Source organism: Apteryx mantelli, chromosome 6 (genome assembly GCF_036417845.1).
Source record: "Apteryx mantelli isolate bAptMan1 chromosome 6, bAptMan1.hap1, whole genome shotgun sequence".
NCBI lineage: Eukaryota > Metazoa > Chordata > Aves > Apterygiformes > Apterygidae > Apteryx > Apteryx mantelli.
The window spans coordinates 13,664,752-13,692,429 of NC_089983.1; the positions used below are offsets into that span (position 1 = coordinate 13,664,752).

General features: G+C 38.4%; 1 protein-coding gene across 1 annotated transcript; it reads right to left on the bottom strand.

Annotated features, from left to right (window-relative positions):
• Positions 1-5,902: 5,902 nt before the first annotated feature.
• DYTN (dystrotelin) lies at positions 5,903-26,539 on the bottom strand. Its single transcript, XM_013952194.1, has 14 exons — positions 26,494-26,539; positions 24,275-24,349; positions 22,343-22,544; positions 20,045-20,130; positions 19,086-19,174; positions 18,309-18,380; positions 17,800-17,963; positions 16,845-16,956; positions 14,318-14,463; positions 12,501-12,669; positions 10,721-10,791; positions 8,386-8,545; positions 6,598-7,081; positions 5,903-6,039 (listed from the first exon to the last, which is right to left on the bottom strand). Exons 1-14 carry the CDS (start codon positions 26,537-26,539, stop codon positions 5,936-5,938), a joined length of 1,980 nt encoding a protein of 659 aa, XP_013807648.1. The 3' UTR covers positions 5,903-5,935.
• Between the last annotated feature and the right edge of the window lie 1,139 nt (positions 26,540-27,678).

The following is a 27,678-nucleotide window of genomic DNA, read 5'->3' on the forward strand; positions in this document are numbered from 1 at the left end:
CACATTTAGACTAAGATCTTTATCTGTACTTTTTTTTAAAACTATTTGTTCAGTTTTTGCATTTTAATCCTCATGGATGTTACTTTACATGGTGGAAGAAAGCCTGTAACTATGAGCACTGTGTCTCTGATTAACTTTGGCTTCTTGGATCTGTGAATTTTTTTTAATTGCCTATGAATTCAGTCTCTTTAATAAACTGCATGATTTATAAGCAGTTGGCCACTTTAATGTGTATGTATGTGAGCTTTTTATACTGCATGTGAGCTACTAAAACTCATTGTATTTTGGGTGCTGAAATAGAAACAACTGATCGTTCAATAAGATACAGACAAGCCAATCAGGAAGTTGCCAAAAACCTTCACTGACTCCAGGACAGGATTAGAGTTGAGATGGTGATGTTTTATTTTATGTACAGGTGTATGTTTGTACAAAGCAACTATTGCTGGAAGACATCATTCTACCAAAGAAAAGTAGTACATATTTTTATATTAAAAATATCTTCAAAAAATGTTTTCAGTTTTCCAGAAAAAAAAAAATTAACAGGTGTTACCAGACCCTCTCCTGTTTGCTTTCACATGACATTTTTATGCCAACTTGCAGCAAAGTTAATATTTCCCCAAAATTTTTAGTTCTGAAAAATGTTAAACTGTTACATATTGTCACTTAGAGTTGTTAATTAAAAGAATCCTCTTGGCATAACTTGAATTTGCTTCTTTTATGGTTTGCAAACTCTCTGTAGCCAAATCAGTTCCCTCTGACTTTTACTGATAACTCTAACAGGCAATTTGGTATTAATTCAGCAACGTAACTTTGGGCAATTGATACTTGATGCTTTGATGAAATGAAATATTACCACTGCCTGACTGGATGAAAGCAACTACAAAACTCAGCTGTTCGGGGTAAATACATTTAGTTGCTCATTCACAGTGTCTTTCCCTGAGCATATGGCAATATTTGTTTTTTGCAAAATGCCTGAAGAAAAACTCATTTGCTCATTTGCACACTTTGGGTGTTCAGCAACTTGCGGAAATAGGCTTAAGTAGCAAAATGTGTAAATAAAATCTTGAAGTAGTTAGTGGGCCTGAATGAAACAAAGTTTAAACATAGTCCCACGGTGTGAAATGCTGATCTTATGGAAGCAGACAGCAAAATTCAGAGGCCTATCAACTTCAGTGGCGCTGAATTTGTGCTTAAAGTTAAGCACTCATTCAAACGCTCAAGAGAGGGGGGAAACGCTAAAGCAGCACGAGCTCAGGGAGCACGTAGTTTAGCGTACTCAGCACCCTGTCTCCCCAGCTGCCTCTGCCACAGCTTACCAGAGTGCTCTGTTACCGCGTGGGAGACAGGCAAGGGCATTGTTACAACAGATCTGCTCTCTCTTGTACTACTGTTGTTCATTACCTAAGTTAATATATCTAAAAGCCCCATTATGCCCAGCTTTGTATTAACACAAGAGACACAATCTTCACCCACAGTCCCTACCGCTATTAACACCAGCAACAGAGTATGGTAGGGGCTGCATGCCTCAGCCATGTGGGATTGGTACTGCTGTAGAGCAGATGTTACCTGTCCTCATCTTTCTCAAACTCAAGAGAATGTAAAACCAGAGAAACGATCTGAACAGGTACTTTTTGTTTTAGCTGCTCTTTCATAGGGCCTTTTGGGAATAGGCTAGTGCTTTCAATCTAGACACGTTCCTACCGTAACAACAGGATTCTCTAGGAAAGGACTGCTGGCATCCTTCTTCCTCCTCACATATAACAACAGAGACAGTGAAATACCACTGCTGACCAAGCTGATGTTTATCTTAGACAAATTCACAATAGTGCCCTGCCTCAGCAAGTTTCTTAATTAACAGGCTGTAGCATCATTTGGCCTTTGAGGAAATGGGGAGGGAAGGATTAGTATGTGGAGGAAGGTTTGAGAAAACAACTTAGTCTCTAATATGAGGTCACACTATGGAGAACAGTTGGAAACTGCTGCTGTAAAGATGACAATGTGTTATTAATTGTGCTGAAATAAAAAGGAGATGCAATTAAATATAAACTTGCAATTAATAAAATTCCTAAAGGAACTCCTACCTCACGTATTTTCTTCCCTCTGATGGGCTCAGAGCTCAATTCTATTTTATAGCTTAGGTCTTGCTTGCTTTTTTCCAGGTCTTGACAGTTTGACAGGAAAACAGAACTGGATGATGCTGATGTTTGCTATTCATTCACTCACTATAAATTTGGGCCTTTGAGGTTGGCTGTGTTAAGAAAAAGAAAGTGCTGTGAATATGGAATGTGAGTAGGTTTGCTGTACATTCTCAAAGGAATAATTCAAAATGGGCCCGTGATTATAGACAAGGCATTGCCTCCTATCCCTCTCCCCTGTGATCTTCATTGCAGATCTTGAGGTAAGAACCAGGGGTGTGTTTGCAGCTACTGTGGCTTACTGTTCCTCAGTCTGAGTGTGACAGGAAAAGGACAGAATGAGCATGTGCTCCAGGTGGGGACATCTTAAATGATCAAAGAGGCACAAGCCCAAAGGCATGGGGACATTTGACAGAGAGGAGGCTCTGACTCTCCCACTAATTTGCTATGTGATCTTCCATTTTCTTCCAGCATTGCAAGTCAGAAACCTGTGATGAAGGTGGCTGTTCAGGAAACGCTTTACATCCTTGGCCTTGTTGAGTCCTTGTTTCCTTAATCCTTGTGATAAAATAAAACTTCCTGTCTGAGGTTGCGCAAATCCATGTGGTCAACATTTCCATTTTTAAAAGAGGCTGTAGTAATGCTTACCATCTTATTAAATCCTAAGTTTAATGAGCAGGGGACTCTAAGTAAAAAAATGCTTGGGTTTTCTTAGTAATTAACTAGGCTTATGATCACAAATCATTGCAGCCCAGAAGCAGAAAGCATTAATGTCACAATAATGAATATATCTGATCAAACAACAAATTACTCTGCACAATTTACTAGCATTTCTACCACACCCCCCTTGAAAATGACTCCAATTACTTCAGATTATTTAAATTCAGAGCATCCCTCAGAACTGTAACACTTGGAGGTATCTTGGACTATATTTTTGTTAGAGTAACATAGAGGAGGAAAAAAAAATCATAACTTTTTCCTCTCACCTCCTACAGAACTGTTCATGATACTTCAGTGGGGTAAATATAAACATGACACATGAGGAGTCACCCAGAGGAAAGCTGGCAATGCAAGCCCTAGGTACCTTTTTCTCTGTCAAACTACCTCATGCCTGACTGAGATTGCTTCACTGTGAGCTGGACTGAGTAACAACAAAATAAAGGGCTTGGGATTTTGTTCCTTTCATCTTATAGGGAATTGGCAGCTAAACAGCTGCCTAACAGCATGGAAAACACTTCCTTGAGTCTTTATCTCCTGCCATGAAGTAAGAGCTAAATGCTAAGAGGTTCAGTGATACCCATTTGTAATGATTTGCATTCCAGACCTGTCCCCCTATTGCACCTGACCAAACCAGTATTTTTCAGCTGTTGCTGTTTATGACCAATTTTAATTCAGTTGCACTGACTCTGAAGGGTATTTAAAGCCTCATCAGAAGCTGATGGGTATCTTCTCAATATCAGTAGTTATGTTCCTTGGCCTGTTCTTTGTATCTCTTGGCACTGTTATATCACAAAAGCTACTAAGTTTCTGTCTCACACTATATCCTGTTTAAGTCAGAATACAGATGCATCCATGTTCTAGTGACCTCATCGCTAAGTGTTTTCTGGGGTCCTCCTCCTTCAGTTACTTTCTTTATTTTTCACCCTTTACACCTTGCCTTTGCAAATTGTTTGTTAACTTCCAGTTCCATACCATTATCTGTGGTTTGTAATTCTTGAATATTTGCATTATGCATAATTAAGGCTTCCTGTAACCAAAAGTAGCAGAAAGAACCAGGAATGTTCATTATCATCACCACCACAGTGTAAGGTCTTTCAAGGAGGTGGCTGAGGTGCTACCAGAAGAAAACAGATTTTCTAGTCATTTTAATACAAGTCAGACAGTCCATTTATCTCAGTGATTATAATTCATTCTAAAAAATACAAAACCAGGAAACTCTAGGTGGAAAATTGAGTGTTTTGCTGAGTAGCTTTTCTTAAACACTATATTTTCATTGGCCTTTTCAATCACATCAGCCTAACCCTGTTTGATTATATATGAAGCTAAGTTTTAGCATATGTAATTTACCTGACTTTTCTCTCAGAGCTTCCAAAATAATTTGCTTTCACCCAAATTGATTTTTTTTCTTAGTAGTCACAAACAAATTCCTGTAACCATTAGGAGTCTTTTCTTTCTTAGTAAGCTGCTATGTTCCAGTGACTTCAACTAAAACACTTAAGAGTATGTAAATTGCTCTTGAACCATGACTGCTTTTGAGCCCACATCCACATATTCATTCACTGTTTTTTGTATACCTCCTCCAGAACAGTGACAACAAGTAGCTGGACCTATAATTTTACTCTCTGAAGTGGTACTGAATCATTTATATTTCTCAGATCTTTAAAACACTTTTGTGCACTATCAGAATAAATGTCTGTCTTGCTGCTGTCATCAACAAGAGATACAGCACAATTCCTAGGAAAGAACTCAAACCATGGTGTATCAACAGCTAAAGAGAGAGAACTGGGCAATCATCTGCACTGCTAAGGAATCAGTAAGTTTGCTATTAGTTCATGTTGTTATTTAACAAATAATTAACAACCCAAAATAGTACAACCTCTTGTAATAACATCATTAATTATCATTAACATACCCTGTCTTCACCCATTACCTCAATCTTCAGAACTGCTATCATTAAAACAACGCACATTCAATGATCCTCTCTATCATCACATGTTATACCAATGCATCTCACTGAAATCACTGAAGTGGCACCGTTGTAAGAAACATGCAGCCAACAGGAAGTAATACAAGGAAAGCAATGAGCACCTATTATTTTTCTTCTAAGAATGAGCAAAATTCCCTCTAAGGCCTTCACGTACCCATTATCATAAGAAATGAAGCTAGGCTGTAATAGGGATGGATCAAAGCCATATATGATGGTGCTTTTGTCTGGTATTTTCCTTTCTCTTCAAATCCCAGACTGCTTCTCTGGTGATGCCTAATAGAAGCTTTGCAATTGACTTCAACAAGTGCATCTGTTAGCTAAAGCCAATCATCGATTTACAAACTTCCACACAGTTTGTGCTTACTTACATGCATATATATGCCTGTGTGTGAGTATATAGGCTTGATAAGTATTTTTAATACTCTAAGAGTTTTAGAAAACACAGTGCTAGCAATCAAAGAAAAAGAAATACTTTTCCAATATTTTAGATGCTGCAAGTAACATTACATTTGTATTATAAATTCTGTACTTACATATATATTAAGCAATAATGAAGGGCCCTTCTAAAGCAATCAAATTCCTTTATCTGTTCAGAACATCTTTTCCTTTAAATATGAATTCAACTGTTTGCAAAAATGTGAATACTTAAGTATTGAGAAGGCTGACAGTTCAGAATTTATTCCTTCCATTCAGTCTGCGAAACAATGATATGACAGATGATATATCACTGACACTAGTTGACTCAAGCTATCTCTTATGTAAAAAACAGATGTTCCTGAAACACAAAGCATTATCAGTTATAAAGCAGTGAGAAGAAAGTACAGGACAGGAAGTTGTGTAAACCAGTGTAGCATTAGTGAGGACATGCTGAATTTTATCAGATGGCCCTCCATCTTCTGCAAATGAGCTGGAAACCACCAGTAGAAAGGGACATCCTTCTCTAACATCAGTTTAGAGGCCCTGGTGAAGTCAGTAAAGGCAGAACTCTGTTATGCTATGTTATTACAGTGAAATATCTGAGACACTTTAGAGTGACATGGCTTCAATTACCTTCAATATTTCTGTGAAGCTGTAAGGTGAATGCTAGTTTCCATCACTTCCAAACTGGCAAAGTTATTTGGTTGATGAGGTCAGAGAAGGATCTGCAAACATCTTCAGCTGTAGAGAAGAACTGCTGCTTCAAAGCAGACTCTTGAGCTGAAACAGAGAACAGATTTTAGGTCTCTCAGAGCATTTGGATTCCGTGGGAGCTCTGAAAAACTCTTTATAAAACTCCAATTTAAGATAGCTATATAGAAACAGCAGCTTTGTCTGTCACCTCTCTTCATTACATCCTCATTATCAAAAGTGAGGCATCCTGAGCACTGAATAAAGCTCTGCTGTAGTAAGACCATTGATTACAAAGCTATTTTGTACTGCTGGGAGTCTGTCTGGGACTAGAGCCATAGCTACAATGTCATAGAGGTGGCAACAGAAAAGATCTCTGGTGCCTTTACCAGCATGAGTTTGTTCCTTAATTGACTGCGGAGACTGACTTTCTGTTAAGAGCTTTGTCTTATCCTGCTTCAAATTACTCAAGCATTAGGGACTAAACTCCACCTTACAGCAATGTGGTGCTGAAGTAATTCTACAATGGCAAAGGCAAGATTCTGACTTTCCTCTGAGGGCTAACTGATTACAAGCCGAGTACGCTATTATGGAGTAAACTGGATGAAGGTGAGAAGACAGTGTCTAGTTAATTTGGAGAACTTTTACCTGGTCGGGCTTGGAGAGACAACGCATCCCTCAGTTTCATCACTAGCTGCTGCAGTTCTGCTTCCTCGCTGACTTCTTTCTCATGAGGTGGTATCTGTACTGCCGTGGGAACAAGAGCTGTATTCCTCATGATTCCACTGAGGGAGTTTTCTGTCATTTGGGGCAGATGTGTTTGATTCTCTTTTGCTTTTTTATACTGTCCCATAAAAGGTCTGTCACTTTGCAAGGACACTAACTCCAGTGGATCTTCTGAGAACATAAAGTTCGCTGCAGCAATAGCCTCTGGAGCCTGTAAAACCTGCATTTTATTTGCGGAGTTGGGGGGATTCAAAGATTTCCAGTCTGTACATTTTCTGGAAATAGGCTTTATTAGGGCAGGATTTAATTCATCCTGCATTCTTCTTTCCAGCAAGGCATGCTCATTTCTTGGCATCGTATTTTGACACAGTACAAATGATGAATGGTCTGATGACTGTAATATCGCCTACAATAGACAAAAACAGAAACTAGGTTGTGAAAATAATTTATATTTTGGTTTGCTGGTAGTATTAAAAAAGATGGGAAAATAATTTTGGGTCAGATTTTTTTTTTTTTTAATTTCTAGTGTACCAAACCATTCTTTTCACAAATAAGATAATTCCCTGCAATAACATAAAACCCTGTGTCTGAGTTTGGAGAAATCTATGTGGCCACTTTTTCCACATTTCCAATCTGAAGACATTATACTCTTTAATGTCACTGAAACGTGGGAATAATAATGTTCCAATATTAAATTATTTTAGAAAAAATTTTCAGAAAATTTAACTAAGGAAAAAAATATATGTATATTGTACAGTGTGGCCCATATCAAACACCTCATATATGTTAACATTCGAAATTCCAAAAACAGGTTTGTTGTTGGTACCACATTTGTGCTTGGGATTTTCCAGACAGAGCTATGATGGTAAACACCATAAACTGCATGAATGCCGAGTGTGGCATAACTGGGATGCACTGAACTGACCGTGCATGCACTGGACACTTATCTGTATGTGTGCAGCCAATCTCACATGTTGTGGACAGGCCAGTGTCACAGCACACACACAGAAGGGTATGACATGCCAGGTCATATTGGACTCCTCTGTGCATGTGATATACAGCTGACCAAGTGTGCACTAGTGACTTGTCTGGCATTTCCATATGTTTGACAGTCCTTGAAAACCACTCTAAAAAGCAGCATGGCAGAAGAGGATACACAAAAACACTGCAGGTGCCAGAAGGCATACAGGAAGGTGCATGCCTTCCCTGTAAAACAGGACCTTTCAGAATCTCAGAGACACTTTAAAGAGTTAATATAATTGAATACAAATAAAATATTTTTCACAAGAGGTCTAAATCACATTCCTGTGCAAGACAGCAATTAGGAATGACAAAAGAGTATTTTGTTTATCCCATGACAACACAGGATTCTTCTCTAAAGACTGCAATGAAGTATCTAACGATTCTGTTGGAAAACGTTTTCTCACTCCTATTGGAATCCCCTCTCATTCTTATTTTCATTGCAGTAGTATCTAAACATCCCAGACATTGATATCTGTGCTAGGTGCTGAATATATACAGAATGAAAAGAAAATCCCTGCCATGGAGAGCCTATACTGTCTTTGAAGAAAAAAAACAATAGGTGGATTGAGCAGACAAGCAGAGAGTGCACAAAATAAAATTAAGAATACTGGTCAACAAGAAAAGGAACAGTTAATGCTTGGTAACTTCCCATAACCGTGAAGATTCTTGGTACATTTATCACTATACCTTTACTTCTTGCTTCACTTGCTGCAGCTTCATTTTCAGGTTTTCATGGCTTGCTATCAGGCTTTGGAGCTTTGCTTCTATTTTGCAGCTTTTATCTTCCTGGCAGTTGTGAAGGAACTGTACTTTGTCTTTCAATTTGTTGAATTGCTTCTTCATGTACCTGCCAGGAACACAGGAGGGTGGGGATTTTACTAGATCAAATAACCCATTACACACCTACCCACACACACGCACACACCCAAACCCGGAAAAGTGCAAATACTGTAGTACAAACTTTCTCCTATCTGTCAGTTCAGGAGATAGCTCTAGGGTTAGAGGCCAGTATTTCAGGAGCTGGTCTTAGACCAGAATTATCAAGAACAGGAGTGTTCCTCATGTTCAGATGGAAGTGTCTGTGTTTCAGTTTGTGCCCATTGCCTCGCGTCCTGTCGCTCGGCACCACTGAAAAGAGTCTGGTCCCATCCTCTCGACACCCTCCCTTCAGATACTTGTACACGTTCCAGATGAGGAAAGATGATTGCTGAGCAGAAGTGGGGTCAAGACTGACCCTTTCATCTTGGGTTTTTGCCACTTTCCACAAAGGCAGCTGCAACAGGGACAGACATTAGGGCAGCCTCTCCATCTAGAAGCAAACTACTTATGGCAAACCCTGACCTGCAGGAGATTCCCACCGTCTTTCCCTGGGCAGCAAAGGAATAATGACAGCCTCTCTCCCTCTCTGACTGATTTCCTTCTTGCTCCAGACCTTTTGTGCAGCTTGTTTGACAATACAGATAGTTCCTGCATAGGCCACTGTCCTTGAAAAGATAATGAGATTTTTTACAAGGAGAAGTGCCACCCTCCCACACACACCAAAGGAGATTCAGAAATTACCTGCTCAGAGCAGAGCATGCCAAAATACCGCCCATAGCTCTGGTCTAGAGGCAGGATCTGACTAAGAAGTCAGGGTAGAAGTACAGTTTTGTTCTCCCCACTACTGAGGTGGAGACATATAAAAGCTGGTTAATGCTGCAGCAATAAATCAACTGTTGCATATCACACAGCCAGAATAGTTATCTGCCTTGTTTAGTTACATCCAGAAGTTCAGCTGATTCTCTTTCTTTTGGGTATGCATTGGCTCACACAGGCGAAAAGTCCCATTATCTTCAGTGGAATTATGCAAGACTTGGCTGAACAGACAGTCCCTCAGAACATTTGAAATTAAAACTAGTATTACAGTAGTCCCTTTTAACAGCATTTAATAGGCCTTTACTGTGAAGTGTTGACTACCTTCAATCATCTCAGAGCCCAGTCCTGTGAACAGGTACATAACTTCTGTAAGCTGGTCCACAAATAACAACAAAGAGCTTCCCTTGAGTAATGTGATTCATACACCCAGCTATCCTCTCAACTATTCCTAATTTCAGTGAAAGCTGAGGACGTTTGCCATCTCAAAATTTTCCCATGTGAGAACAGAGAGTGAGGTAAGGACACAGACTTACAGTGAAACTGCAAATGCTTTGCTTGTCTTGGAGTGCCCTTCAGCACAGCAGTACAATAGCAGTTGTACATTGATTTATTAGAATGAAACAAAACAAGAACAGAGGGAACTCAACACACTGAAGGAAATAAAGAGAGTAAATTCAGGATCAAATTCTATGCGCTGTTTTAATTCCATTGGTTTCAGTGGTCACAAACATGATTATATCTACAGCACATTCATATACAACTACAGAAATGAGGGAGGGGAAAGAGCAAAGGTGAAAGGAAAAGGTGAGCAAGGTCACAGCAAAACCCATATCACACACATAAAAAAATTATAGTTTAGGAATGAATATTCAATCATGTCAAAGCTTAGAACACCAAAAGGGACTTCCATGATAATCTGAGTCATGAAATTTTTCCCAATAGTTACTACATGGAACTCTATTTGAATTACAGCATATTTTTTAGAAAGATATCCTGCCTTGATTTAAACACTACAAGTAAATTAAGAAGTTGGCTTTGATTAACTTTTTATTCAGAGAAAAATGTGGGAAAATATCCTGTTTTGATATTTCTATGAGAAAGATCATTCTTTCCATTAAAAATGACTTTTAGAAATGTGAACTAATTTATAATAGTGAAGAGCTGATGAAAGCAAAATGAAATGTTTTGCTTGGCTTGAAATTGTTTTTTCCAATTATCTTAATTTGCAATTTTTGTTGTTAAGTTTTATCATTCACCCTGAATTGATAGGATTTTTTTTTTTAATCTCAAAATCTCTAAAGTAAGGAGAAATGATTTTTCTTCTAACCCTTAACTGGCACAGCATTGCCCATCAGCCTTCAGTCACTGTATTACTGCATTTACCTACCTGGTGTCATTGTGGATACTTTTGATGGATTCATGCATTTTTAACACATCTGCCTCAGAAGAGGCTATTGTCTATAAGGAAAGAGAGAAAAACACCTGTTTATAATTTTATCAGCAACCACATTTCATTTTTTATGCAAATTTTGCTATAAGTAAGCATGGAAATTTTGACACACGGTCTGTTTTACAATTTTTTACTAGTTAACTTCTTCCAGCTAACTGATTGCAATCAACTGATACAAAAAATATTTCTAACTGGAAAATTTCTTCCATGGGACAAATTCTTTGACCTATGGCAAATTCTAAGTGTTTGAGGTTTTGTTTTGTTTTCAATCAGAACAAAAACTCATTTCCTGGAATTTCTGCAAAAGGGAAGATTCCAATTTGGGAACAGTCTCTTCCAAGTCACACAACTGCTCTGGGACAGGGAGATGGATGGAGACAGACTGGATGAAGAAGGGAGAAGAGAAACTCCTGGTCTTTGGATGGAAGGAGGAGTCTCTGGGTCATGCAGGGGACAGTAGTCCCAGAAGTCAGGGAGACAAATACCTTCCAGGTAAGCTGCTATAGAGGCATGGTGTAAGCTGGGCTGGAATCAGGGCTGCCAGGAAATTGTGAGACTAAGAGCCGGGTTCCCAGGGCCTTCAAGCTCATGGATTCTCTGAAAAGCTACCTAGAGTTGCAATTCCGGTCTACATCTTTTTAAGCCAGATTGAAATCTGCATTATAACATGTTGGAAAGAAGTGTAAAACAGCTCATAAAGAATTCCCAGTCCAGAGAGAAACTGAACAAGGCAACAATGAGTGTGACAGAATCCCACAGCAGGGATGCAAAGTCCTGTCTCACCATCTTCTGAAATGACAAGTCCAAGACATCAAAATTACATTCTTCTGACTTAAATAATGCCTGTGCACAGCTGCTCCTGCAGATATATATGCTGGCTGGCACTATAGATCGTGTCAGGCAGCAAGTTCTAAAAGACAGATCTTCCAAAGAGCAGCACAGGAGTGACAGCCAAAGGCTGTCACACACAGGCTAACTCTCACTTACTTCACCCATGGCTTCTGGAAAGAACAGGATGAGTGTATGACACAAACTGGTTTTAAGACAACCCAGTGTTTCCTATATTCTGAGTACGTGCGGAGAACTACCAACCTCTCAAGTAAATACAGAAACAAAACTGTTATGTACTTATTTTTATTTACACTGTCCTTCCCAGTCCACTGTTTCTGTACAGAGAACCTGGAACTGGATTGACAAGAGAGATTTACACATGATCTATTTTAGTTGGAGTGGACACTACTCTGGGTTCATCCTTAAAAAGGGTCCATTCTGTTCTCTTGATATTGCCATGGTGATAGAAATGGCCTAAGTTTAATGAGAATCAAATGTCCTCCCTTGACATTTGCTTGCAAAAGGAGGATGAGGTGGCATTTTGTTACTGTTGGAATGGAGAGAGGGCTCCAGTATTAGCTGGTCTTCAATATGCTACTTGAAGGCAAATTAAAAAAAAAAAGTAACAGAGCAAATATTCTTACGTACGCTTCAGAAATTCACAGAAGTCAAGCAGTTAGTCACTAACCTTGGAAAGGTATCACACTTTTGCTTCACCAAGTTTTCAGATTAACAGGTTTTTTTTCATAAGTGAGAAAATAACAGAAAGTTGAAGCTGTGCATTAAATTTCTTCTTCATTGGTATTCAGAAGGCAATCAAACAGTTAAGTTGGTAGGTCTTCCTCAAGCTTTAGCACTATTTATTACAGCTTCATGTTTGGCTCACCTGAACTGCTGTCTTGCCTTGCTCAGGTGTTTTGCCATTATTCTCATTCTGCTGCGTTACTGTTCTGTTTTCAGATATGACCCTGAGTGACTCCAGGACAGGTCTGTCCACTGGGAAAGGCAGGTTTTCAGGGCCAGACTGTGGTAATGCACTGAGCTCTGCAGGGGCACTGTAATACCAACAAAAAATTAATGAGTAGAGAATGGATTAGGCCTTACACAGTTTTGGTACCCAGAATGATCAAGATAAAATTAATGCACAGACAGACAACTATGCCATTGACTAAGCAAGAACCATGATTTATCCATGCCCACTGGCTGTTTTGGTTGCAAGAATGAAATTCCTTGGAATGAATTCTACTCTTTCAACAGCACTTCAGCAGCAAATTCTTCTTTCCTCCCATTAAGCATCAGTGCAATTTGCTGCTTCTTTTCAATTCCTTTAGCCAGTACTAGGTAAGGACTAAATATACTGGGAACACCAACTACAAAAAGATAGAGAAGGACCAGAAATCCTGCTGTTCAGGCCATTTTATGCTAGGAAAGGCTGAGACACCTACAAGTCACACAGTGACACCTAGAATGGCAACCCCAAATTCTGCTTTATCTCACTGACTGCTGAACAAATAACTGGTAAGGAAAAACCCACAGAGTTACAGAAAAACCTTGATTATTGACAGGATTAAATGATACTGAGAATTAAGAAAGGATTTTTGTTACTGAATATGACTGAGGAAAAATGAACAATGAAAAATGTTTAGCATTTTACTGCGTTCTAAAGAACAAAAACTGAAATAATATTCTCTGTGAGAATCACTGTAACTATCATCTATTGGCCTTACTGTATATAAAATCTGGTTTCTAATAGCAAAAACTTTACCTATCAGTGTAGCACGATCAAGTTTTACAAACAGATTTTTCTCCCCTTTCTCATGAGGACAAAAAGGATGAAATTCATTCCTTTGGAGAAGAGTGACTATTTTTCCCCATTTCAATTTCATTGAAGTCTCAAATGGAGAACACATGTAGGATGAAAGAGATCTGCTAGACCTTTATACAATTACTATGGAATTTCACCCTTCATAAATATGTGGTGCTTATCTCATATAATCACTCTCTTCAGTTTTTACACATAAATATCAACCAAAAGCTCAAAGCAAGAAAGGAGCAACTATAGAGAAAATCATAGCAAGACTTCCATACAGTTCTTTATTAACCAGTATGGTCAGTGGAAATACAGTAATGCATTTACACATTAACTAAAAGCAAGCAAATCAGAACTGATCTGAAGGAACTGGAATGGTGATGTAAGAGATCAGCTACTCGCTGTTGTGAGCAATCCCACAGGACTGACATTCAGGGGGACTTAGGAGAATGAGTCTCAAAGAATGCACTATGGGCCAACATGCAAGAAGTATTCAGAGAGTTAATTTCCAATGATTTTGACAGAGAGGAAGTGTTAAAAAACCATGCAGTTGTTCAGGGTCAGGTACTACATATTTGCAGTGCTTGACCCTAGACTGAACATGATAAGAAATGGCATGGAGAAAGAGAGATGACACTAGGAAAGAGGGAAGGAAGACATACGCATGTTATATTTTACAAGACAATTGGTCATTAGGTTGCCAGCATGGTAATCATAGTTAAGTTACAGAACACTGTGCAGCAACTTACCATTTATACTTTCATATTTTATAGAAAAATCACAACATGGTGTCTGTCATAACAAAGTCACTTTCTCAAAAGACACCATCAAGCAATATCTTACAGCCTACACATCCTATTCAGAGAGTAAAAATTCACTGGAAACAAACTCACAGAGGGTTTTTTTGAGTAGGGAAGTGCCTTTTCTCCATTATCTCGAGAGCCCTCCTTCTCTGAGCCTCCTTTCTTCTGCAGCGCTCTTGAAATAGGTTGTTCCTGATAGTGCGGAGAAAGAGCTTTGCATTCGCCTTTGCTGACATCTATTGGAATGATGGACAACCAAGAAAGGACTGAATTTTCAAACAAGTGCTGCCCAGAAGCAGTAAGAAACAAGTGGATACAGTCCAAGGCAAAGACGAAAACAGGAGAAAGCAAAGATCCACCGTTTGACAGCTGAAGAGGCTCATGGCTGCTGGGAGCTAAGTTGGACAATGATACACAGACCCCTTCCGTGCCAGGAAATGCAGGCAGTGAGACATATTCTGCCAGGTGCAGAACATGGGGGAGCCCTGACAGATTGAACAGGAAAACACAAAGCAAACATGCAGCACGCATCCTTGTAATTTCTCAGCATGGTAATAACATTACCACAAGGTGTCAGCACAGTAAAGAAAAACAGTGCTGACATTTCAAATACCATCCCCACTCAGCTGCCCACTCCTTGGTAAAGAAAATGTGAAGACTTACCTAGACAAGCACCTACTTAGAATGGAAGGTATGAGAAAACTGGTTAACTACCAATTCTTTTGTGTCTCACACAAAGGATGTAGAAATGATATCTACAGCAGAGAGCAGCTTCTCTTTTTAGCTTTGGTATAGATTTTGGCCATGCAAGTACAGTTTACATGATTAGTGTTACAGTAGGACTTCATAAAGGAAGCCTGAGTCTAGCTGCAGTATTGCAGCAACAATGTAGCAAAGCTCAATGTCAGACAGTACAGATGGGGGAGGGGATTTTATTTTAAAAGAAGACTGATTTCATTTACTCACACTAACTCATTCACAAGCACTAACATAGACGTGTCTGGGTGGTTTCTCCAGCACTCATGCACTAAGCTTTGACACACGTGGTCTGGCCAGGATCACTGACCGTGACATGGAAGACAAGAGATGCCAAGTATCTAGTCCTCCTTAATCCTCCTGTGTTCTTCTTAATTTGGTCACCACATGCTGGTTTTTGGATGTGCCTTTAGCTCCTTTAGGAGCTGACAGTGACTATGATCTTTTGTCTCTCCATCCAGGCCCTGTTCTGTAAATCATTAGGATTTACTCACTGTCTTCTGTCTCCTTATCTGGGTGTCTTACGGCTACAGGTCTTGCTCTTTACCTTCCCTTCATCATCTCTTATTAGCTTCAGATGGCAGTTTGTCCTTTGTTTCAAGCTGCCTTTTGTTTTTCTGATCTGGGTGTCCTGAGAAGCTGTGTGTGGAAGTACAGTGATATTACTGACCAGCTGATCTAGGTTGTATCACCAACTGCATTTTTACTAACCCTCCTGCCATTCCTTCTGGTGCTTCCACATCCATGCATTCCCATTCATTCTCCATTCACACTGACTTTAATGTTTCTATTACAAATCTCTACATGAGGACAACAATTGCCATTTGATTCTTCTGCTTTCTCAGAGATGGAGGATGCGAAAGGATCTTTGGAGGAATGAATGTGTCTGTTATTTTTAATGCAAATATTGACCATCCAGATATAATTTCCCATAGTATTAACAATAGGTTTGCTTTTCAGAAAGAGAGCGATGAAGTAAGTGGCTATAGTTTTATGTTCCCCCAGAAAAAGGATGATTGCAGAAGCAGTCTAACATTCTTCAGTTTCAGTGCAGACACTGGCTATACGATTATCGTTCTGTTCTAGCATATAGTTCCAGGAAGGAGGCCATAAAGCACAGCTTACTAGGAAAACCTTTATGGATGCTTTTCAGCTCATTCAGTGAAACTGAAGAAGATGATATTATATAGGTCCACAAAAAAGCTGTCTGCTGCTGGTACAGGATCTGAAATCTCCTGCTCAGAGGAGGAGCTGATCTTCCAAACACAGATTTCCAGTGTTGATCTTCACCACTAGTGTGAAAAAAGCACAAGCTGCCCCTGTAATGGAGCCCAAGTAGGTGAGCTTAGTAGGGGCCCACGCTGGCTCTTCATGCCGTGTCCCTAACTGATAGAGTCAAATGGGTACATAAGGTTTACAGTAAGGTTGAAAAGGTCTGGAAAAAAGGAAGTTTCATGCAGGAAATAGTGCAACTTCAGGCTGAATTAACTTCTGAATGAGGACATGTTGGGACTGGGAAGGAGGAGCACTGGGACACCCCAAGGGATCTTTTCACAGGTTTAAGGATAATCTACAAATTGCGAATCTGCTACACAGCTCCCTGGGGAGAAGATGGGATTTTCTCTATGACATTTCATGGCTCTATTCAGTTATTTCAGAACAAAACATCCATTCTAAATTTAGATGCCCCTTTTTTTCCTTATCCTGATTAACTGTTCCCAGATGAATAATTCCAATGTCTCATGGACATGATGCCTGATATAAACATAATTTCATAATCAATATAGTTCATGAGCCTATTGCCTAACTGCCCACATGAAGAATCTGAACAGGGAAATGAATCGGCACAATGGGACTGTACCTGCACACAGTGTTCCACAACAGGATGTGACCTCTTATGTGGTTTGTTGAGACGGCCAGTGAAAAAGCAGCCCTGGCAAAGGTCAAAATTCAAGCACTTCAGACAGCGACACCTGTGCAGGAAAATAAAAGGATTAAGTTACTTTTCCACTACTGAGAAGTTGGTGCAAGCGAGCTCTATTACTGGAATTCCAGATCCGTGGGTTCTGGAATGCAGAGATGTACCTTTGTTAGAATAATGACTTTCCCAGCATTCCCTAAATGTAAGAGTTATTTTGTCCTAGTGACAATGGACTAATCCCCAGAACCCACTCATGACTTTTAAATTATTTATTTGCTGCACTGAAATTTGGTCCAATGAAGAAACAGGTGTTCTAGTAGCATTTTTGAGAATGCAGTTACATCTTCGTAGCTTTCTTATATACCAGCTTATCTCTAATTGCTACTCACATGGAACTGTAATATCATTACATTATTGATGTGGGATTTGCAACTTTGCAAAAAAATAAAAATCCAAGTTTGCTATTGGTGAGAAGAAGATAACAGTAAAATATTATGTCCTGTGCATTCTGGTCCCTGGGTAATGGATAGCACTCTTTTATACCACGAGGCGTTTTTACTTAAGTGGATAAGGTGGTAAGGTGGATAAGTGAACTAACCAGTTATTATGCCTGATGATGGGACAAAGCAGAGGTTCAATTTCTGGTTCTACCGCTGAACTGCCAGCTGACTTTCAGTGAGTCTCCATAATCATGTCTGTGATAGTGAACTAAATAGAAACAGGATGCAGGCTTGAGCACCAGCCTGTGATGATCCTCTCTTTCCCCGTTTGATTGGTTGAATTAGATTATTCCCATGTTTGTTGCTTAACACATCAGTTAGGGCCTATAGCATATGCAAATGACGGTAAGAACTATTTATGTGTATTTTATAGATTACAGTAATTACTGACGCACCTGAGTCCTGTAATGGGGAAATTCTTGCAGACTCTACATCTAACCTGGTGAGAAACCATTTTTGTGGCAGATAATCTGTAACATGCAGGGAGCCACAGGAGAAGCGCAGGCTCTGATCTCAGCCAAGACAGGAATTTTTCTTCAACAATTGCAGAATTCAGAACCTGGAAAGAACATCCATCTCAATTTCAGGCATTTACTTGAAAAGAGCTGGTGCCTCATCTAGAACTCCTAACAAAAACTATGCTAGCAGACCCCAATCTAGTATCAGAGGTTTTTACATTCATGTAAAATGTTACTGGCTTCCAAAAGTTTTGGAATAAATGTCTCCAGTAGTATCTTACTGAGCATCATTTCTATAGGTATCAATTCTCCTATACTGTGGAACTGACAAACAGTCCTCTCCCTTAAAAGTAGATAATGGTGGATGTTAATATTCTGATATACTTGCATTTTTAATCAACCAGAAACATTCAAAGTCACTTTCAGGACATCTGAATTTTACTCACCCCACGGAAACAACTTTGAGTAGCAATTTCCACACAAGACAGAGCACAGCTTTCTCCCACAATGGCTGGGATCTGCAGTGAGAAGAAAGTCTCAGAAACATCTCAATAAAAAACAGATGTTCCCACCATGCTCTGTTGAGAAGGTGACAGCACATAGATGGCGAAGCATCTATAGAAAAGCCATTTTACATAAGGTACTGAAGAAAATGTGTGCAAATTCATACCATCAGTGTGCAATTTCATATTTCAATTTCAGTATGTGTCAGAATGATTTGCTTCCAGCTCATTTATTGTAATAAATCAACATAGTATGCTGTCATACCAGAATACCAAAAGACAGTGGGATTGAGTGCCAGGGGTGATTTTTCAGACCCTGTTTTCAGCACCAGGTCAGCTGGAAATACCAGTATGCTAAGGCATTATCCTGCAAGTGCAAGCAAGTCTACTATTCTAGTAAGTACAGACATCTGAAGTTTGGAGTTGCTTTAGTGACAGTTGCATGCAACTGTTACCAGGATCTGTAAGCTCAGGCAAAATGAAGGCACAGAGGCACGGATGCCAGTGGTTATTTTGACTGAGAAAAGCTATAGAAATTGATCCTTTTACCTAGAGCACACGCCTAGCTCTGCATGGTAGGTCCCTGTGTCCACACAGAGCCCTACTGACTTCAGTCCCATAATGCAGTCAAACACAAAATATAGCAACCTGTACATTTTCCTCCTAGATTAGGATTCTCCCTATGAGACCTGTTGTCTAACAGCACTGCAGTAGCATTACCTGATTCAAGTCTGTTAGTAGGCTTCTCAGGGCACTACGGGTAATCAAGGCCTTCTTCCCATCATGGACAGCATAAAACTGAAAGAAAGCTGAAAACAACCAGAGGAAAGAAACTGGAATCCCAGCAGAGCCTGAAGAATCTTCTTCCTACTTATTCTCAAACTATCTGCATGACAATTGCTGCCTACCAAATAAGCCTCTCTCAAGAAAGTTCTCCTATAGTTGTGTATTTAACAGGCACTCAGTGACTGCTGTGACAATTCTTTCTTCCCATAGGCAAGGGAAAAAGGAGGAAAGCAAGGAAGTGATAGCAGTTCCTTATCCCTGGCAGTTAAGACAGGTAAGGATGAAGGAGACACCAAGCTCATTTTCATGGCTGTAAGAAACAGTGGTTCTGCTACCATATTTAAATTGTGAGTCGTTAATTCCAGGTGATTTGGAAGGAAATACACAGTGTGCAATGGGACAATATGAAGCCAATATGCCATTTGTGATCCATTTGTTCTCCATTCTAAGAGTTTAAATCATGCAGAAATCTTTGTGCTGCCCATTCCATTGAGTGACCTTCATACTTAGCTCTTTAAGCATTTTTGTCTGAAGTAAAAGGGCTCTAAAAGCTTCTTGGATCAAACATATAAAGTTGTTTCCTGCTCTAGTAGAATTTAAAATTTGGGATTTTCTGTCCTTTTCTGCTAGGCAAGCAGAACTTGGTCTTCATTTTTAAGCTCTACTTAGCTTAAACTTTACTATGACTTGTTCTGAGACTTTGTTTATGCAAAGATTGCTATGGACATTGATAAAACAGTATGCTTCTGCATCACCTTTCCCTACAGTAGTCAATTTAATTTACTTTTTGTATGCCAGAATGGTATTCTCTTTTAATGTTGAAAAATTACAATGGAGATTTTTTTTTCAACATTCAGCATTTTAGGCAGTGTATAAAATTGTATCTTTCCCACCTCTGTATTTCGCAAGTAGACTGTCTCCTGAAAGGGCAATTAGGGCAGCTGCAGCAGATCTAGTTTTGATGTAACCTGTTCCAGATCTAGGAAAATAAAGTAAGTTAAATTACATTCACCAAGAATGTGAAAACTGAAGCTTCAAAAGAAAAAAAATATTATGTTGAAAGACAGCTTCAAAATTCATGTCCTTTTATATGTATGTAACTGGTGCAGCATTTTAGTGATGTTGACTTTTATGTCTGGGACCCTTTGTCACTGAACACAATTTCAGTATTAACTGGTCAAGATATCATGCAATCATAAAACAAAAAGACAGCATCTCCTCAAAAGACCTCACATTCCAAGTAAAATTTAGCTTTACATTTATAATACATATCCTAAAATATGTCCTGCTTTTTATTTGTGGAAAGCCTTTCCAAATATAGAAGAGAAAGCAGAATTACAAGCTGGTTTATATACTATATGATCAGAAAGCTTCACTGGGGTGCCAGGCCTGCACTGAACTCCTCTTGGGCCAAGTCCCTTTAATTTCACTGCAACTCAGTTTAGCCATAAGGACACATACAGGAGCAGGACTTTAGTTTTAACTGTTAAGAAACACAAATCATAAAGAATCTAGCTTAATTTAGAACCCGTGTTTGCAACACAGGCTTTGTCTGAAGACAAAACAGATGTGAATTGGAAGCCATAACCCATGAAATCTTGGAATGTTATTTTTAAGATATTGCTTTTGCAAGGCAGTATTGTACTTTAAAATATCATTACATAAAATTGTCTTCAAGAGTCTCTAGATATACTTCATTGATACAGAGCACACTGCAGAAAGCTGTAAGTATACGCTCTAAGGTATAGGCTATGGGGATTTGTTGGTCAAAAGTTTATACATTTTGAAAATATACATTTAGCCCATGTTCTTTCCAGAACTTTCATAGAAAAATTTTGCCTTATTTTGTATACTTCAGCATTGTACTACTAAAAATAAAGCTAAATAAGACTAAAAACTTGCTGAAAAGAAAGAAAATATACACAGCATATTCACCAGACTGTTTAAGGGAACATACAAAAATCAAACCTGTGACAGTTACTCTCAAATCTCATATAGTGTACAATCAAAAACTCTTATATGGTTTCTGTAGGCATATAAGTAAACTACTATATGAATATTAAAAAGTCCTTATGTGTTTTTGCCATGAAAAATTTTCCGTTATTGACAGTGGAGAACAGCACTCCAGGGAAAAAAAATGATCAGAAGAAAATTAGAAGAAGCTTTTTCTATCCTGTATATATAGCAAGAAATTTGTGGGGAAAAAAATTAAAAAAGAAATTACAGCAAGAAGAAAATGATAGGCTGTTTTAGGAAAAGAAAAAAAAGACCAAGATAATCCTGTTAAGAAGATTCTCCTAAATAGTTTCCTTATGGTGGTATTCAGAGCACACAAATTATTAAATGCTCTTCATATTTCTAGCTGTTTCAAAATACACTGCTTTATACCTAGTCTTAATTGATTTTTGTAAGTACAAAAAATTCATAATATGGGATCTTAACAGTAGTGATCATACTACTAATTAACAATAATTCAAGAAAAAGTCCTATGGACCACTTACATCTCACTCACATTCTTATTAAAAAGCTTTGCTGTGATGCAGAAGGGAATGAATTTCATTTGTGGTGAATAAATTCAACAGTGAACTTAGACTTTTCCTTTCAAATCTGATATATTCATGAAACAATCCTGCCTTTGGTGAATTAATTCATTAGTCACAAACAGTATGTGAGAAAAATACAGTTTGCAAGCTGCTTCCTTATTATTCCCAAAAGCTATTAGCTATTCACAGGGGCTAGCTGACCAGCTTAGTTATGAGACAATATTTTTGTTTCATAATTGGTTGATAAACTTTTTAAGCTGAAGAATAACAAATAGTAAAAAGTGACTGGCAATTTCTTGACCTATGCATGGATACTCTCATTCAAAGGCAAATATGGATTTTCATGAGTATAACAAAATATCTTGGCAATCAAAAGAAGAACCACTCTCTGTACAAAGTTGTTCGCAGAAAAAGTTAATATAGGCTGGTTAGTACAGGTCTGGACTTTCAGATAATTTTGGAAACATTACACTGTTAGTAAAGCTCTGTGCCTCATCTTCCTATGGCTGAACTACTCCCACCATGAGTAATTTTTAGCAAAATATCTGCAACTTGGGACAGTTTGTTACAGAAACAGCTTTAGAATAATAGAAATGGAATTGCTCTAGCAGTACTAGGTGCTGGATTTACTCATGTGCCTCCTCTCACCTGTCATACATGGCAGCTAGCAGGCTCAGTGTGAACTCGGCAGCTCTTGGATCTACCTGGCCTGGTTTTTCTAATCTCACCCTTTGGAACAGCTCCTTCAGCATCTCGGAGAGCTGCCACACTTTCAGAGAAATCTGCTTTTCCCCATAGCTCTGTTCACTTGATAGGATGTGCTGAATCAAGGAAGTATCAATTAGATCCACTGTAGGAAAATAAAGGGAGAAATGAATGAGGATTCCTGTCTTCTCATGAATGGAAGCTGAACTTTTTAAATTAAAAGTGCCTAGTTAAAACAAGACTGCAAAATGAAGTCTAAAACAGTATGCAACATAAAAAGGAAATAAACTGGGAAAGGTCTTGGTGGGTTTATGGATTTAGCTGAACTTGTGAAGCTGGAAAGATGGAAAACCTCAACTAAGATTCCCTGGATGTGATTTAGGGGCAGTTAGGAAGGGAAGGAAAATAGAATAACTGCATCCAAATTATAGTTTTCTAGTAAGGAGGAGTGAGGATTTTTTTAAGAGGACTTTTCTAGTCAAATCTCTTTGTATAGAGATATAATACAAAACTATGATGCATCATTGGTACTTCAAAATAAAGCTCACCTGGGATGCAGGAGTCAATTTGTGCTTAGATGTAGGCTTTCTTTTCATGCACAAAGAGAAGGGAGGTGCTTTGGCCAAGAAAGGGGCAAGCAGGCTGTATTATAAAATGTGCCAAGGTATAGCTAATATCCTGAGGGAAGGGATGACTGATATCCACTATATCCTAATATCCTGAGGGAAGCCAGGACTTTTTAAAGGACCCATCCAGTACAACAGAGACATGATCAATTAGAAGTAACATCAGAAGAGAAACACTGGCATATATGCATGTATTCATTCTCACCACCGTCAATACAATACAGCTGCTAAAGAAGCAGAGGAGAACCTAGAATACTATGTAAGGTCTTTCCAGTAGAGATGGGAAAGTATCAGTGCGAGACATGGTTGATACTCCATCTGGAATCCTGCACGCAACTCTGGGCACCAGTGTTCAAGGAGGAAGAGAGTAACTGGGTAGATGCTACAAAAGCTAAGAAGGGGCATGAAGGACTCTGCAACAGAGCTAATGAAAAAACAGTGCCTGCATGACTTGACACTTCCATGCTGTGACACATAGCACCAGGCAGATTTACTAGATAGAGTGCGAAATCAGATTAAATATAGTCACACAACAGTGTGCCCAAACTAATAAACATGGCCATGGCCAACAATCTAGTCATCTTTTCTATGCTACCCTGAAGAGCTCACTTGCAACGATGGTGCATTTTCAGCAACAGACTGCTTCAAGCGGAAAATTCAAGGCGATTTCCATGCAATTTAGCTCAAGATGGAATTTACATACAGTAATTGCAAAGCAAGCTAAGTGTCCAGGACTTTGTTCCATAACTCTACTTGCACAGAAATCTCGTTCACTTCAAAACCAAGGGGAATAAGCACTAGCCAGGGGTTTTCCGGTCTCTTGTATTTTATTTTGTTCTCATTAATATTTATAGCATTAATAATGTCTATCCTATGCATTTTTGATGTCCATGTCTATATCCGATAAATCAATCACTAAGAAACCCATGAAATTTTGACATTAAATGAGAAGAACAATATATAGTTTCATAATTGCTGGTGATGTCTACATAGCAATGTTGCAGATTGTAATAGTAATTCAAATCCCCCATGCCTTTAGAATTTTACTAATGTATTTCTACTGACATTCAAAAGGGGGAAAAAAATTTTTGTATAGGAAGTACTATCTGGCTCTTAAATGTTTGTAATATTCTCTAAGATTCGCAGGTATAAAATGAGAGAGCAGAATTCATCAAAACCCATGGTGACAGCAGCATAGCATTTTTACAAATTCTTTTCCCTGACAAAGCACAGGACTCTATCTACTAACACTGGCACAGACTCTGCACTGAGCATAGTTTTAGGGCTGTTCTGTAGACAGAGCTCCGAACATCATTGAAAGCCTCTGTAAAAGAAAACAAACACACATTACAACAGAATGGTTCCTTCCAATAAAAAACTGAAAATCACATTGTTTAATCAAAACCTGAAATACCCAAAATTAGTCTTAACCAAAACCCACAATACTTTGTAGAAAATTTTTGATTAAAATGAAAATACTTTCTTTCCCTCCCCCACAAAAGTTCTGGCGGGAAAATGGTCCTCCTATGACTGGCCACACTGTGAATCATAAAAATAGTATTTAGTATACACAGCACATCTGCTTCTTAGGGAATCAACTGTATCCACAGAGCAGAAAAAAGGATATCCACTATGCATACTTTTAGCTAAAGTCACAGTGAAATAGTATTTCTTGAAGCAAAATGCTCTTGATCAGAATAGAGATGCTCTTATACAACGGACAGTTTGTCAGTCCACACAGCAGGGTTATTGTTTTGGAAGCATATTGTTTCAAACATTAAACAAATTTTTCGTCAGGATCAACATCTGGGGCTCTCTCAGAAGATAAGTAATTTAACAGAGGAACTGGCTTTTGACATCTCTGCTTAGTAATCCTACTCAAACTGCTTGACTGAATCCCATGTCATTACATGACTTCAGCTCATCCCTTTCACATCACTAAATGATGTTTTTCCGAGTGGGATGTGAGTACGGGCTTCAGAACTTGACCTATACCTGATGCTTTACACACATACCTAGAACTTCATGATAAAAGAGGCTTGATCACAACAGCTTTAGAAACTAGCATGGAATTTATTACTTATCCTCCTGTCCTCAGGGACTCTCTATCCCTGTAGTTCAAAGAGGAAGAGTTACTCACAGTTGATGAAGGACAAAGATAAACAGCAAATATGCATAATTGAATAGCAATAACGCACAAAACTCTCCACTTGTTTACTCTGGAATCAGGCCAATCTATGTGCAATGGTTCCCCACAAATGTACCAAACTAACGTTAATAGTTCGCAAATTATGAGCTCTGCTGGTTCCCAGATGCTGCCTAGGATATAGAAGTATGCCTGTATCCGCTATACCATCTGTCTAGCGTTGCTCTTGTCAGATTATGTTTTGTGATATTATTTGGAGATGTAGTACAGTATGTCATGAAATGTGAAAAATGAATTTTGACTTCCATGTAGTATCATCAGTCCTCTTTCTTCAGTGACCTGATCAAAAGCTATTTTGAAGGTAATGGAAGGATTCTCATTGTTTTCAACAGGCTATGGATTAAGTCCCAAATGTTTATTTTCTTTCTCTAAGAAGGAATGCAAATGTTAGAAACATACAGATGATCCAACTCAAACACCTTTCATGGGCAAGATCCTTTCTAAGCAGAGGGAATCTGTTTTAATACCCATCTGCTAGTCATTTGTTTTTACTACATTTTTTATTTGAATCTGTCCTTATAGACAATCTGTGGCCTCAAAGTAGGACATTCTGTGTCTGTTGAGCAATAATTCCAGAATTAACCTGCAAAAACACACAGGTAAATAGCGCACACAGAAAAAAAGCCCAAATTAAATACAAAAATATTTTAGGATTATTATTTATGAGAGGATATTTGAGGCCACACCACAACTAAAACCTTTCATTTCTGACAGAGATGAAGATTGCCCCTTGGACAGAACACCAGCATATAACCATTCTGCAGCAGACAAATTTCACCTCAAGACTCGTAAATGTCCTTTGTTCAGAAACGGACAAAGGAATTCTTTCAGGTGTAGAAAAGAGCACCGTTTCCTGAAATCTTCCAGCTGGCTGCCTACTAGTTCTGCATTTTGAGCTATTTGTTATGTAACAGATGACATTTACCCTCAGATTTAACACTCAAAAAGGGAGCATATGGTCATCCTGTATATCTATGTTAAAATAAATGAAAAAAACCCTTATCATATATTGTAAGTCAGTGGACACAGCCCCTGCATGCATGGCCATTCCATGAGCTAAGGTGAGAATGGCAAGAAAGATGCCAGGACAGACACAGAAATACAGGTAGTACTGTAAGGCTAAAACAGCACAGCTATGTAATTTGGCATTTGTGTGTTACAACACAGATTCTAAAAGTGGCATGACTTCATTACAACTCATTAGTTTGTGTCCAAATAGACACAGAAATGCCTCTTGAGAAAATTGACAAAAAAATCCTTACCCTGCAGGTCTGGATCCATTTGAAATGGACAGATGGTATTAGGCATTCTATAATGAAACAAACCAAAGTGTAAAACCACAGTTTCTAGACAGAGACATGCAGAACCATTCAAATTAAACCTTTTAATCTGAACAATTTACTGGATGCATTTCAAAGATGAAATTAAACAGAAATTACATAAAATAACATAGTAGTTTTGCTACCATGTACAGAGAAACTTGAGAAAACTGCTTGCAAAGGATCTGGTAGTCCTTTCTACTCAGGATAACATAGAAGTAACTCTAGAAGCTGCAAAATTGTTTAAGGGGGAAATCAGACCCAAGACAACTTGAAGCACAGGAAATGGGATCGTTCACTATTCAATAATCCATTGTGCACATACAGGATTACCACACATTCCATAGTGTATAATTCCAGGAGAGAGAGAGCACACCTTTCTACCAGCCCCTTCCCAAGAATCACTGACTGCAATTGCTTGCAACCCTATTTTCTCAAATTTTGAAATTGAAGTAAGGTTTTCAGCTGAGCTAAGATTACTTTTTTTTGAGCTAAGAATGAAGGGGAAAAGGAAGCAAAACCATGAATTTAACTCTTCACACATGCCTGAAAGCAGAGGTCATTGTATCACTGATAATAATGGAAACTTAAAGCCTTGCCTCAAGACTTATATGTCATTAATCCGCTAAATTACATGATCTTTTTAAATATAAAAACATAAATATAAATTCAGTATAGTAGCTATATTTCATTTAAAGTTGAAAAACCCTAGGTATAATTGATCTGCTAAGTTACATGATGCTCCAAAGGCCATATATATGGCTTATAGTGGAAAAAAAATGGAAGTTTGGTAGAATAAATAAATGTTAAATAGTTGGAAACTGTCTAAAATATAAATAATAAATTTGACATTAAAGCTGAACTTATCCAAACTTTAATTTTGTTACATTTTCCAGTCAGAGTGATTGATCATTTGTCATGAACATGACAGGACACTGGCCAATTATGATGCATAAATATTGAATGATCTATAATTATTGAGTCTATCAGATGTGTTGCTCACCATTTTAAGTGGTGAAAGCTGCAATTTTGCGTTTCAGTCTCTTAATAATCTATAAATATTTAAAATAATGGGATACAGATTTGCTTTTATTACTTCTTCATTATAGACTACAATGCCACAATTCT

Coding starts and splice junctions, on each gene's coding strand:
- DYTN (XM_013952194.1), bottom strand. CDS start 26,539: ATGCCTAATACCATCTGTCCATTTCAAATGGATCCAGACCTGCAGG. Junction 24,350..26,493: donor AATGGATCCAGACCTGCAGG/GTAAGGATTTTT, acceptor TTTCTTTTACAG/AGGCTTTCAATGATGTTCGG. Junction 7,082..8,385: donor AAGTGAAGCAAGAAGTAAAG/GTATAGTGATAA, acceptor TGTCTATTGTAG/GCGATATTACAGTCATCAGA.